Source organism: Aythya marila, assembly GCF_965140915.1.
Source record: "Aythya marila genome assembly, chromosome: 4".
Classification (NCBI taxonomy): Eukaryota; Metazoa; Chordata; class Aves; order Anseriformes; family Anatidae; genus Aythya; species Aythya marila.
Genome location: NC_139045.1, coordinates 44,814,138 through 44,828,067, shown reverse-complemented (window position 1 = coordinate 44,828,067; position 13,930 = coordinate 44,814,138). Strand labels below are relative to the sequence as shown.

At 53.9% G+C, this 13,930-nt stretch overlaps 1 protein-coding gene across 1 annotated transcript; it reads left to right on the top strand.

Annotated features, from left to right (window-relative positions):
- The first annotated feature begins 1,137 nt into the window (after positions 1 to 1,137).
- Positions 1,138 to 13,568, top strand: SCD5 (stearoyl-CoA desaturase 5). The gene is made up of 5 exons (XM_082759562.1): positions 1,138 to 1,339; positions 7,303 to 7,433; positions 9,716 to 9,921; positions 11,521 to 11,753; positions 11,903 to 13,568. Exons 1-5 carry the CDS (start codon positions 1,216 to 1,218, stop codon positions 12,091 to 12,093), a joined length of 885 nt encoding a protein of 294 aa, XP_082615688.1. The 5' UTR covers positions 1,138 to 1,215; the 3' UTR covers positions 12,094 to 13,568.
- Positions 13,569 to 13,930: the final 362 nt, after the last annotated feature.

The following is a 13,930-nucleotide window of genomic DNA, read 5'->3' as shown; positions in this document are numbered from 1 at the left end:
CAAAGTCTTTTATTTGCATCTCCTGCTCTGAGCTACAGCTTAGCCTGGCAGTGCAGGTCTCTGTCTGCTCCATATGGCCCTAATGTCATGATCAAAGCAGCCTGGTAACTTTTTAAAAGCCAGGGGCTCCCAAATTGTACTGCCACTCACAGTCAGCACAGTGATCAGGGGCTGACACCAAAGCTCTGCTGCTCGAGTGGTGATTCCTGGGGTCAGGGGAGCAGTGACGTGCCCCACTCACACATCACAAGGAGTTTCCCGGCATGTTTGCCTCTTGGCTTTCACCTGGGCTCTTAGAGCTGTGCTCCCTGCATGCTGTACGTACTCCCTTGCTGCCTGGTAGCGCTCCCGTTGTGCTCGCCCTGAGCCTGACCTTCCTCCGTTAAACACGGATGGCACTGTCCCCAGCATATGGCACGATGGCACTGTCCCCATGTGGCACGGGCAGGACGAGTGGTGCTGTTTACCCTTGGAAGCCTGAGGATCTCCTCTCCAACTCACTCCTCACAGCCCAATAAATGTCACCACCCTGCGGGCTTGTGCCCCCTCATGACACCCTGCCCCTCCTGGGGCTGTGAGCTACACCCGTGGCTGTTGGGACCCTGAGGGGCAGCCATTGGGGCCACTGTGAGGGGCAACCAGTGGGACCCTGAGGGGACCCGTTGGGACCACTGTGAGGGCTGGCTGCTGGGACCTCAAGGGGCAGTTATTGGGACCACTGTGAGGGGTGACTGCTGAACCCTCAGGGGCAGCTGTTGGCACCCTGAGGGGACCTGTTGGGACACTGTGAGGGACAGCCATTGGGACCCCAAGGGGCAGCTGCTGGAGCTCCATGTGGGGGCTGTTGGGACCTTCATGGGTGACCGCTGGCACCACCCTGAGGGGCTCCCCCTGGGACCCTCGGGGGCGGCTGCGGGCGCCCTGAGGGGAGCCGCGCGGGGTCTGTCCCCTCAGCGCGGCGCGGGGCGGCGGCCATTGGCTGTCGCTATGCGGGGCCGGCTGCCGGCTCCTCCCGCCGCCCGCCCGCCCCCCGCCGCGCGGTGCGGGAGAGCGGCGGAGCCGGGGCAGGAGGAGGAGGAGGAAGAGAAGAAGGAGGAGGAAGAGAAGGAGGAGGAGGAGGAGGAGGAGGAGGAGGAGGAGGAGGAGGAGGAGGCGGCCGCCCCGAGGCGCCCCCCGGCCGCGCTGCGCGGTCTCCCCCCCCCGTGCGGCTGCGAGATGGCGGCGGGCGGCGGGCAGGCCATCGTGTGGCGCAACGTGGTGCTGATGGGGCTGCTGCACCTGGGCGCCGTCTACGCGCTCAGCCTGGTGCCGAGGGCGCAGCTCCTCACCCTGCTCTGGGGTGAGTGCGGGGGCCGGGGGCAGCGCGGCGGGGCCCCTTTCGCCGTCCCCCACCCTCCTTCCCTCCCCTCCTTCCCCTCCCGGCCCCTTTTTGTGCCGCCTTTGTCGGCCGAAAGCCGCCGAGGGGGGCGGCGGCGGCGGCGGCGGGGGGCGTGAGGGGCCGGGGGAGCCGAGCCGGGGGGGGCGGAGAGGAGAGGAGAGGAGAGGGGCTCTGCGGGGCACCGGGGATGGGCTGCCCGCTCGAAGGATTCCCCATTTATTGCATTTATTTATTTATTTATCCGTTTATTTATCCATTTATTTATTTATTTGTTTCCCGTGGGTCCGGCTCCATGCTGGTTTCAACCCCCCCCAGCCCAGCCCCGTGTGTGGCAGGTGGGCTTTTCGCTTATCCCTGTCGCCTTCCTGAGGAGGAGAAAACGCCTCGAAATCTCCTCTGCTTCTGCTCCATGGAGCTCCTAAAGGCAGGGGCCGAAGGATGGAGCGACCAGCCTCAGCCCTCCATCCATCCATCCGTCAAGGTATTTTTCCTTCTGGTTGACTTTGCAGAGATGCTGAGCAATAAACAGAGCTCGACGACTTTGCGACTGAATCCCTTTCTCTCTCCCCGTTCCCCGACACTGTTACTGGAAAGTTTTCACTGGAGCTGGCTGGGCACTTGCACAGGGGCTCTCCAGCAGGCAGCGAGCAGGCTGGGTCCAGCCACCCGGAGCAGCGGGCGAAGTAAAACACAGCACCTCCTGCAGCATAGCTACGGCTGAAGCGTGTGCCATCATGCTGGAGGCAGGGGTAGACAACAGCGGCGTTGTTGTTGCTCAGGTTAATGAACTTGGCCTCGGTGGTGCGTGGCAGGATGCGGGCAGCGGTCGGTGGCTCACCAGCGCCTGCCTGGCTTCTGATTTATCCTCCCCAGGGACGCCTGTAGCTCAGGAAGCACTCGGCTGGGCGGGGTGGGTGCTGCCTGCACAAGGCAGGGCACGCTTTTCCCTTAGTGAACCCACCTGGTTGTCCCTGATGCAGCAGCACCTCTGTGCCGCCTCACAAACAGCTGTCCTCACCCGAAGTGCACGCTCAGCAGGACCCATTTCCACTGGTAATTTATTGACACTCGTCCAGCCACACGTAATAGACAACGGAAAAAAGCTGGCAGGAGAAGGCTTGGCTGGGTGTTTGCTCTGGATTATCTGTGCTCCTCTGTTCCCGTTGCTTCCTGCACGAGCACGTGGAGGCAGGCGTTGCAGCTCATCAAACCCCACACACCGCTGGGGCTGTGGATGGGACCCACACCAGTTCTGTGTGACACCACCAGGCTGCCTAGAGAGCACTGGGAATCGGGTTCTCTCTCCAAGGATGCATGCTTACACCACTTAAAACGCCGGCTTTTGGGTTTCCTGCTGCTTCCCTGGAACTTGTGCCGCACCTTGGATACAGCCCCTGCTCTGCCAGCCCCTTCCTGTCCTTGGCTGCAGTTCCTGGGCCCCCCAGGAGTGTGTTCAGCCATCGGTGAGGTTTCAGCAGCACTTGCTGGGCACTGTCGTGTGTGTTCATGGATGTGAACTTGTGCGGAGGGGTCCACAGCGCGTGTGGCAGGTCGCAGCCCTTCCATGAGACAGGTTAAGTGACCAGCCGGTGCTTGGGCTAGTTAACACAAAAATCCCTTTGGCATCCTACAACGGAGGAAGTTACAGCCTCGTGCCCATGTGCGAGGAGAGGTTTGCCACTGCTTTTCGTCTTGTTCGGGACATCCCATCGCTCAGGGGCTGCAAGCCAGTGGACCCCGGGGCTCAGTGTGGTGCCTGCAGGGCTCTGCCATCATCGCCTCCTCCTCCTCCTCAGTCCTTCTGGCAGGCGATGGGCACGAGGAGGCACATGTTGCTGCTGTGCACTGCAGATGCAAGTTTGATTGGGCTTTCAGGATCCAGAAGCCGTGTGTGTTCTTGAATGCCATCTGCTGGCGTGTCGGGTGTGGACCAGCTTTGGTTGGCAGCACCTCTGCGCGGTGTGCTCACCTCGAGAAGCTCCCGCTGTGCTAGAAGCACCACACGGATGGTTGGAAATAGAAATGCTGGCTCCGGAGGGGTTGCTCTCTGTACCCCTGAGACCTCCCTGGAAGCAGGACGTGGGGATGCTCCCTGTGTTTCAGGTGTGGAGTGGAGGTGCTGGATTTAAACTCCTGCTGTCTCTCCTGCTGCCGCTCTGCTGGGAGCACCCTGGGGGCTCTGCGGTGGTTATACTCGGGTAACTGCTTGCAGGCAAGATTTTGGATCAGGAAGCAGATAGTGACTGCTTTCCTCTTAAAATTCTGCGAGGAGGTATCCAAGGCTGCCTTGGCAGGAGGGATTTACTGAGCAAAATCAATGCTAGTTCTTCGTCAGTGTTTCTAGAGTACTTGCAAGCCAGCGGAGCCCTCGCCAGCCTGCGGATTGAGGACAGCAGTGAGGTCACTGGGGGAGAAGTGAAATCTGCCGATGGTTTTGTGACGGCGCGGGATCCAGCTGAGCCGAGAGAGGCTGCACAGAAGCATCACAGATTTCAGAGAAATCAGAAATCAAAGCATCTCCCAGCCTTCTCTTTTGATCTAAAAATACACGGGAACCGCTCGGCATCTTGAGGCAATCTTCAGTTGCTGGCGAGCTCAGGGGATGTGTGTGTGCTTCCGAGGGGAATTACAGCGTCCTCTGGAATACTTGCTGCCATCCCGCTGCTCTCCTGGCTTTATTTATGTCGCTTTGGCCGCAGTTGTCAATGCGAGCGTTTCTGCTATTCCAACCGGAATAAAGCCTTTTGTGTGCTCAGCCAAAAGGGCTGGCTCTGGGGAGCCTTCCTGAAAATGTGTAGGCAGGCGTGTGCACCCAGACAGAGGCAAGCTGGGTGTCTTGGGCCACGAGGGCGTGACAGACAGCTTCTGGAGCTCCTCCGCCCTGCCACTGCCAAACTCACCTGCTTCGCAGCTCCAAACTGCCTCCCCTCTTCCTTGCGATGCGTTTCATCTTCTCTTTTTCTCTCTCGGTTCGATTTAGAGCGGCTGAGAGAATGTGCACATCTAATTTTAGATGAACCCGCTCCTGGCCTGAGATTTCACACCTTGGCTCTTCACACGAACGCGTGGCTCCCCCGAGAGCTGCCGGGCGCTTCCCAGCGGGCGGCTCGGGGAATCGCTGCCTTTTAATTCTTGGCTGCTGCTGCTTCGAGTCCAGCCCCCGGTGCTTTTGATGCCAGCCTGTGACAGCTGGCAGGGCTCAGCAAACAGCCGGCGGCTCCGGGTGAATGCTGAAGTGGACGGCAGCGGGAGCTGGGTGACCCCGGTGTGAGCTAGGGGCGTCCGTGTGCTTCCCCTCATTTGGGCAGTACTCGTGCATTGGTCCTAAACCCGCCCGCCAACAACAGCAGAAACCCACAGGGGAGGAGCAGGAGGCGGGTGGGGGATATGCAGATGTGATGTAATTCTTAGAAAGGGAAAAAATCCTAACGGCAAGGTGTGGAACTGTTACATATTTATAGCGACCCGCCAGCTTTGCAGCGCTCGCCCTGTGCTGGAGCAGCTTGCCGTTTGTGTTTCTCACCCAGTTCTCGGAGCCTGATGGAAGACCTTGACTTCTATGCAGCTGATTATTAAAATTCCCTTGTGAGCAGTGTTGCTCGGGCTCCGCAAGCTGAGGTAAATGCCAGCGTGTAAATTCCCAAGGGCTGCGTGCCCGTCCCTCGTGGTTTTAACCCTCACGTTGCTGCTGATGCTACCAAGTCAGGCTGCGGGACCCCACGGGAGCCGTCGCCGAGCCACGTCCCGTGTGCTGCAGCCCATTTCTGCAGCACCGCGGTGGACACACTATTGATTTTTGTCTCCCAGCTACTATTTTTGTATCTGCTGCTCTGCCCCTCGGAGATGAGTGCAGTTTGCTCCATGTAACTGGGTGATGTTGGACATCGGCGCGTGTGGATGGCTGCTCTCCGGTGCTCTGCCTCCTTGAGAGCTGTGTCTGAGGACGGCCAGCCATTGCCCCTCTTTCAGAGTTCAGCCAGTGCCCCTTGCATTCCTTGTTTAGGTTCATTTTATTTATTTATTCATTTATTTTTAACCAGGTGAGTGTCCAAAGCCCTCATTAATCCTCTGGATTTGCTACCTGTAGATACATATCCCACCTCCAGTGTGCTTTGGGAAAGAAAACAAGTTCAAGTAGTGACGTTAAACACACAACGGACATGGAATTCTCAGGGGGAGAGATTTGCTCTGATTTAAGCCACCACGCAGAGCAGAGGGTGGTTTTCTGATGCCTCCGGGGGTGCCACAAACCATTGAGATGTTCCCAGTCCTCCTGGAGGTTGGGCAACATCCCTCTGGTGTCTTGCTGCCCTATCTGTGGCAAGCTCAGAATATTTTACATGCTGCTGGTGATCATCCTTGCAGGTGCCTGCTTCCCCAAGCATCTCATCCTCGCTGCAGATCCCTGTCTGTGCTCGTGGCCCCAGCGCTGCATCGCGTTGCTTTTTCCTACCCAGGCAGATTCTCTCTCTCGAGCCTTTTCTGCGTGGATCCTTTTGTGTTTCTTTGCTCTCTCACTACTGCGCCGAATTTAGCACCCTCTGCAGTTGTAATTAATATGCTGTTTGCCTTTGTTTCAGGTCATTAATAAGCATGTTGAATAAAAATCTGCTGCCTATTGATTCTGGCGCGTTCCCAGAAATAGCATCTGTGCAGAGGCACCGCGTGCGTGGAGCCTAGCAACCTGCCGGCTCCCTGTGCTCGAACCTCTGCTCCCTCTTCATCTCCTGTCCTCTCCTTGCTCTCTGTGCCGGCCACTTCTTGGCGCTGGCACAGCAGGGATTGGTGGCCAAGTGACATTGCCAGGCACCCGAATTCCTGCCAGAACCGTGGCGATCCAGTCTCACTGTTCGGTGTGTTTGTCCAACAGGATTTGTGTCTGCTCCGGTCACTGAGGTCCTGAGGTGGATTTCTTGTTATTTTTTCCCTGGGGATGCTTCAGCCCGTGGGATCTATTTTAGGAAACTTCCTGCTGTTGCGATTCCTCCCCTGCAAAGCCAAAGAAGAGGCGTGCTGCGTGGGTACAAAGCCCAGCCACTCCAGCTCCCCTTTGTGCTGCGGAAGGGCCAGCAAGCTATTCTTTTTGGCAATACCTCTGTCTCCATCAGAAAATGGGATTCACAAGGAGGATGCTCTTGAAATACCAAATCCCCTGAAAAGAAGAGATGGGTGAAGACAGGGGATTTCAGTCCCTAGGCCCAGCATGAGGTTAACAAGTGAAAAACCCACAGACAATATGTTCTTCTGATGATTCAGGACTCCAGCCTTAATATTTCTGTGTTGCCTGGATAATGTCAGTGCTCGGTGTGTCACAGACCTCTTCCCACCATTGCAGTCATCTGAGCAGTGTGAGAGGCTCTATTTTGTGACGTCCCTGACACATCGTGGCTTCGCCAGCCCGGCGCGGCTCGGTGTCACGTACAGAAAATGACAGGATGGGTTTCCCTGCATTGTGCCAGACAAGGCTGTGTCCTCGCCGTGACAGGGCACGTGTCAGAGCAGCGAGAGGAAACCGTTGTGCCTTTGGGTCCCTCCCTTCGGGAAGCAGGCACGAGCCTGGGTTTGGCAACAGGCTTCAGCGCTGCACTGGCCTACGCAGCTGAACCTTTTCTGGGGGTAGTGTGAACGGGTCCCAGGGTGAGAAATCAGTGCTGCTTTTGGAAGGAGGCAGAAGAGGCTACTATCCTGGCAGCTGGGCGGCCTAACTGGGAGCAGCTGATGTGCTCCAGACTCCGCCGAGCATCACACCAGAGAAGCAGGAAGGGGTGGGAGGAGAAGTGCCGCATCCCAGGGCTGGGCTGAGAGCCTCCCCTCCTCTCCTGAGTGTCCCTGCAGGCAGGGCAAGGAGCAGCTTTACAGCCAAGAATGCAATGCTAAGGCCGGCCGGCCCCTGGCTCACCTTTCCTTTTCTTTTTGTCTTTCAGCCTATTTCTGTTTCCTGGTGACAGCCCTGGGTGTGACGGCTGGGGCGCATCGCTTGTGGAGCCACCGTTCCTACAAGGCCAAGCTGCCTCTGCGCATCTTCCTGGCTGCAGCTAACTCCATGGCTTTCCAGGTGGGATCGTGGTTGCCTGTCCCGGTTCTTGGCCTCCTGGCAGCTTTACCTCCCGTGCAGGGATCCCTCCAGCTTAGAGACATCAGAAGCACTGTATGTGTACACAGCAGCACAAAGATGTTTGCTGCTGACGCATGGTGTTGGCTTAGGGGACGTGCAGCCCCTCACACTGCCCACACAACACGTAACAGACAGTCCAGGAGCAACAGCTATTGAAGGACCAAGTCGAATGTGCCCAGATCAGGGTCTCAGCAGCTTCTCTTACCCAGGCCAGGCCCCTTGCTTCAGAGGACAATGTAGAAACTTGCGTAAGGGACGGCCTCATGCAAATACGTCTGCATCATCAGGTCTCTTTGTCCAGCCAGGCAGTTGGAGTTCTCCACATGCCCAGAAAGGAGAGCGGGCATCCTTTCACGCGGTCTGAATTTATCTCTGTTTGATGCCGCTTTTTTTTGGCAGTAGAATTTAAATGCATTTGTAAAGAAGTGTGTTACTAGCTTTGTGCTTCCTGATAGGCAATATCAGACTTCAAAATCTTCTTGTAACATTCAGCTGGTGGTAGGAGGTAGCCCAGAACCAGGATTTCCGTGGTGTGAACGTAGTTGTTCCTTTGGCTGTTCAAAGCAGCTACATGCATCTGTGATAGCATTACACTGTGGCACTGCACACCACGTTTTTACCTTTTTCTCTCCAATATGTGTGCATGATTTCATGTGCCTCAACAGAGGATGAAGGGAGTCCCTTCATCCGCTTCTGTACTGCTCATTTATCATTGATTTATCTTCTTCCTAGGGTCCCATTTGACTCTAACCCCCTGCTTAGAGCCGTATTCCAGCCGCTTCGTGCTGCTCTGTGCCTTGCAGAGCTTTGCAAACCCTTTGCTCAGTGCTGTTTCAGAGGGGGTTTCACTCCTGAGTTTACCTGAAGCTTCACCAAGAGCGCCAGCTTCCTGAACACTGGTTGCTATTAATGCGCTCGCAGGGACACGCGTGGCGCTCCCGCTGTCGGTGCATTTATTGCCAACGGTTCTGGCCCCTGGCCTTTATTTGCTCTTAGCCTTTGTGGTTTTAATTACTTGTGATTCGGTTGTTTCACAGCTTCCTTGCACTTTCATCTGGGGAATCCTGTTTTTGCCAGCCCTGCAGGTGTTTGCTGTGGTGTGAGAAGCCAAGTTAATTTCCTACAGTATCAGTGCTTTGACCTGGTTACCTGCTGTGCCACAAGTAATTTTATCAAGTGCTCTTACGACAAGCTGATCAATAGTCTCACTGGAAATACCATTTCTGGTTAAGAAAGAGGACCTTTCCTAGGTGTGTGCTTCTCGCATGAGTCTAGTTGGTTTTAAATGCCTTGATCTTAGCATCTCCTAGTCCTCTGGATGCCCCCTCTAAAGTGTACATCTGCCCCTTGAAGCCACGCAGTGCCTTTCATCCCCTTTCATTTCTCTGCAAGGGAAAAAATGAAATGGCAGCAAGGTGAAGATCTGCCCTTGCTCTCATTGAGGAGCTTGGTGGCTTCCTTCGGGTCGTTTTGCTCAGCTCACTTTGCTTTCTTGGGCAGTGGGTTTTTGTTCCCCACCTGTCTCTTGCAGACACCACCGTTGCAATGCTGCCATCAAACTGATGCATTTGAGCTGGACTATTTGGTTATTTTTAGTTGTTCTGGAGTTGTTCAGCAGCTCGGGTACCCCTGGTGCTTTCTCTCAATGCTGGCAGCTGAGAGAACGAGCAGCGATTTCCATTATGCTCTCAGCATAGGGCTTGGGTCTCCCAAAACACAGACAGGCAGGGCTGTTGTTAGCCTGGGTTTGCCGTGTCCTGCAGCGTCCCCTGCCTCGATGGCTGCCGCTCTGCGGTTCCTCGCAGACACCACAAAGGGTTTCCTCTGCTCTGGGAGTGAAGCTGCTGTGGTTGGTGGTTGTGGGTGCTGCTGCTGTTCCAACCCAAAGCCTTCTTTCTTTGGGTATCGCTGTGTGGGTCCCTCCCTGCCTGTGCAAAGGTGGAAAAAAAAACACAGAAAAGGGCACTCCACCAAGCATTCTGTGGTTGAAGTTCACAGTGCTGTAGATCCAGGTATTAAATAGCTTTTTTTTATTTTTATTTTGTTTGATGCAATTGAGTTCACGTCTCAGTCTCGTGCTCTCGTCCACACCCCGGCAGACAGAGCAGTCATTTAAGTGGAAGTTTTCCTGTGAAAGACTCATCCCTCCGAACTGGGTGCTGTTCCCATGCATGCGAGGAGCTGGGGCCTCTCTCCCCTCACCCGCTGTGCTCTCTCTGCAGAATGACATCTACGAGTGGAGCCGAGACCACCGCGTGCACCACAAGTACTCGGAGACGGACGCAGACCCGCACAACGCCCGCCGTGGCTTCTTCTTCTCCCACATCGGCTGGCTGTTCGTGCGCAAGCACCGGGACGTCATCGAGAAGGGGAGAAAACTGGATTTCACTGACCTGCTGGACGACCCCGTCGTCAGGTTCCAGAGAAAGTAAGTGGGAGCGCACGGCCATCGCGTGGCACGGGGTGGGGGGGTCCTGATCACCTCATTGTGGCTTCTTCCTCATTGCTGTCTGTCCTCTTTCTCCCCCAGACCGAGTGCTTCCTCTCGCAGGACTGTCATCCTGCATCCTGCACAGCATTAGTTATTTCCCCTGAGAATTAGCGCAGAGTGGATTCAGCTTGAAAGAAGCTAAAAAGCTTCTTTCAAAAGCAAAATTTTTTTTTCAAAAGCAAAAAATTTTGAAGAAAAATTCAGATTCCTCCTTTTAGGAGGCCAAAGTGGTCTTTTTGACAGCACGGAGCAAACAGCGGGTGGTGTGTTGGCAGCTGCAGGCTCTGAGGTGTGCCTGGGTGCCGGGTTTGCAGCCAGCGCTGAGCTCCCCTGGGACTTCAGGTGCTGGTCTTGAGGTTTTTGCTCCGGGACTGGGCCTCAGCTGTGGAGCCCCAGCGTTGCCTGCTGCTGCAGGGTTTGTGGCTCTCTTTGCGTTCTGAATGGTGAACTGATGTCATGCAACAGCAGGGAGTCGAAAATCTCCCTGCTGCTGTGTGGCTCCTTCCCCTGCAGTACCAAGCTCATCCTCTGGCAGCCCAGGCAAGAGCTGGCAGAGCTGGGGCATGCTCTGTGGCATGCACAACAGGGACCACTAGCAATTTTTTTCCCCAACACTGCTCCTGACACATTAACATAGTTTCTCTCATAAAACAAACAAATAAAACAAACACCTCAAGCTCCAAAGATTTGGATACAGCTACGATCTGCTGAGACATCATTTCAGTTAGACATGCAAGAATGTTCTTGTGGGTTGAGCTTTTTCCTCCATTTTTGGAGTGGGTCCTGAATTAGCAGCAATTCTTTTTCTGCCATCTTTCCATAACATCCTAATAGCCATAGCTGTTCCTTACCTGGCACTTTTTCCTTTCACATCTCCTGGTGCTTTTCAGTGCAGGTGGGTACTTGTGTCACTGCTTTAGAGAGGACAAGAGTGGCAGCAGAGTGGTGGTTCCGCTCGAGTGGGCAGCTGAGCCCCACCACAGCCACTCTCTCACTCCCCCTCCTCAAAGAGGAACAGGGAGAAAATATGTGAAAAGGGCTCAAAGGTTGAGATAAGGACGAGCAGATCACACAGTAATTATTGTAACGGGCGAAACAGACTCGGCATAGGGAGACAGTAAGATTTATTGCTTATTACTAACAAGCTAGAGAAGTGAGAAACAAAGGAAAGAAACCAAAAGCACCTTCCCCTCATCCACCCTCTTCCACCTCCTCCCCCCTGAGTGGCGCAGGGGAACGGGGAAATGGGGGTTATGGCACTTCTTCTCTGCCGCTCCTTCTCGGTCACTCTCGTCCCCTGTGCTGTGGGGTCCCACCCACGGGATACAGCCCTTGATGAACTGAGCCGGTGTGGGCTTCCCACAGGCTTGGGGGAATGGATGCCTGCCCTAAGGACATACCACTCTGTAGACGTGGATGTCTTGGGTTCAGACTCTTCCAGGGTTCCTTGGCTCTGTTCAAGTTCTTCTGCAAGTTCTCCTCGCTCCCCTGCCATCGTCCCCACCACGGTAACAGTGTCCTTTGGTTTCCCCGCAGGTATTACAAGAGCTCGGTGGTGCTGATGTGCTTTGTGATCCCCACCTTTGTGCCGTGGTACCTCTGGGGCGAGAGCCTGTGGAACGCCTACTTCCTTGCCTCCATCCTCCGGTACACCATCTCCCTCAACGTCACCTGGCTGGTCAACAGCGCCGCGCACATGTACGGCAACCGCCCCTATGACAAGTACATCAACCCCAGGCAGAACACCTTTGTCACTCTGGGAGCCATCGGTAGGTGCTGTAGCCCCTCCAAAGAGATTTGCAAACTCTGAGCTCTAAAGTGGAGGCAGTCAGGGGTCAGGGCTTTGAAAATGGGGTTGGGATGCCCCACCCCAGCACGGTCCTGAATTCATTCCTGTAACTCCCTCTCTGTTTCCCAGGTGAGGGCTTCCACAACTACCACCACACCTTCCCCTTCGACTACTCCGCCAGCGAGCTGGGCCTGAAGTTCAACCCCACCACCTGGTTCATTGACTTCATGTTCTGGTTGGGGTTGGTCACCGACCGAAAGCAGGCTCCGAAGGAGATGATCCAGGCGCGCAAGGAAAGGACTGGGGATGGCAGCGCTTGACGAGCGGCGCTTCTCCCTGCGGCAGCGCTGGGGTGCGCGTGTGGGCACCCCCTGCTTGCTGGAGGTTCTTCTCCTCTGGTTAAATATTAGTTCCTTCAGTTGAGCCGAATTTGTTCCACGGGTTCGGCTGCAGCTTTTTTGTCTTTATTAGTTGTTTTATGTCCAAACTTCAGACTATTAAGTGTAAAAATGTTCTATATTATTTAATATTAGAGTTAAAAGAGGAGAGAGATTTGATTTTAGTCACTGTAGTTCATGTCTGAAATACATTGTAATTTGCTCGTTCATGGTAAATGTGGCAGGTTGGAGGGACTAACTATCCTTTTAAAGTGCAGTGAGGGGAGAATTTGTTTCTACTCTTAATCAAATATTCTTTTGAGACACAATGCTTGGAGAGGCCGGGGCAGGGCCCAGTGTGCTGTGTCAGCTACAAACTGACGGCACCATGGAAAACAGGATGTCCGAGGCGAGCAATGGGCCGAAGATCAGTTTGATGTTAGTTTGAAAATCTGCTTTCTTCTTTTTGTTAGCCCTGTTAGCCAGACCAACGCGCTGCTGTCTTTGCTAAGTACGAAAACCATTTATTGCTGAGCAGGCTTTTGTGTTGAAGATTAGTCTCTATACAGGCCAAAATACAACCTGATGCTATGTTGAGATGATTCCTTTCTTGTCGCATATACATTGTAATTTGTAAGGGTACAGAGCTCAACAATGTCTTAAGCCAAATAAAGCTTTGGTTTCGATGTTCGGAGACCTGAGTTATATTCTAATCAGTCATGGCCATTGATGCATGCATATTTTAGCTCCTTTTGCACAAGAGGCCTCTTAATTTCTTTTGCTGCCTTTGACTAGCAGGTCTTTGAAAACCGACCTTGATAGAAGTCAGTTTCTACTCATGTTTCAGCTGCATGCAACATCCATTGGTTTCTGAGCAAAATATAAAGACAGTTATGTAGCTTCTGAATTTAACATTTAACAGTTGCCTTGATTAAAAAGGAAAAAAAAATAAAAAAGGAAAAAAAAGGAAAAAAAAAAAAAAGCATGTGGAATGGGACATAGAGCCCTTTGTGTTAGATGTTAGCCAGTGCAGGAGAGAGGCTTTGTACCATCAGCACTGGAGCACTTTCGAAGATAGAGGGCATGATTTTCATTTATAAAGCAGGTCACCGCCTTGTCCCTCGCAGAGGGGTGCTCACTTCTGGGCCGCTCGGCCCCACGCCCCGGGCAAGGCAGTGATCTCGAGCTAAGTGAGACTCGGGCCCGGATATTTTCAGGAAAGATGTAGAATTAAAAAACAAAGCCACGCAATTTAAAATCAATTCTTTTTTTCTCGTTTCTTGTTTTCCAAATGATGCCATATAATATTAAAGAGTTGTCTTTATTCTGTATTTCATCCAGCAGGTGTTTTAACAGTGTTACTTTGCCATTAATGTTGTGTAAACTCTTGAGTGATTTACAATAAACAGTTATGATTAGACGGGCTGCTGTGCTTTGTTCGGAAATGTCTCCAGAAGCGAAGGGCTTTGTGCAGCATACGTCAGAAGCACAGCAGTGTTTTTCACTTGGCATTTCCAGGTATTCTCTCGGTGCAGCATTTCCAGAGTACCTGCCCCCTCCATGTTTGTGCATTCCTTCGCAGGGCTGTTAGCACACAGAAGGGCCCCATGAGACTGGATTGCTTCTGGCTTCGTTGCCAAGCTGATAAGGAGGGGAACAGAAATTTAAAGCTGACTTAAGCTTGAAAGGGGACCACGGCAAGTTCTCACGTGTGAAAATCCCAGTGCAGTTGGGCCGTTTGGTGGAATTACACAGCGTGGGGGGAAGCTTCTCCCCACCA

Coding starts and splice junctions, on each gene's coding strand:
- SCD5 (XM_082759562.1), top strand. CDS start 1,216: ATGGCGGCGGGCGGCGGGCAGGCCATCGTGTGGCGCAACGTGGTGCTG. Junction 7,434..9,715: donor CTAACTCCATGGCTTTCCAG/GTGGGATCGTGG, acceptor CTCTCTCTGCAG/AATGACATCTACGAGTGGAG. Junction 11,754..11,902: donor TGTCACTCTGGGAGCCATCG/GTAGGTGCTGTA, acceptor TCTGTTTCCCAG/GTGAGGGCTTCCACAACTAC.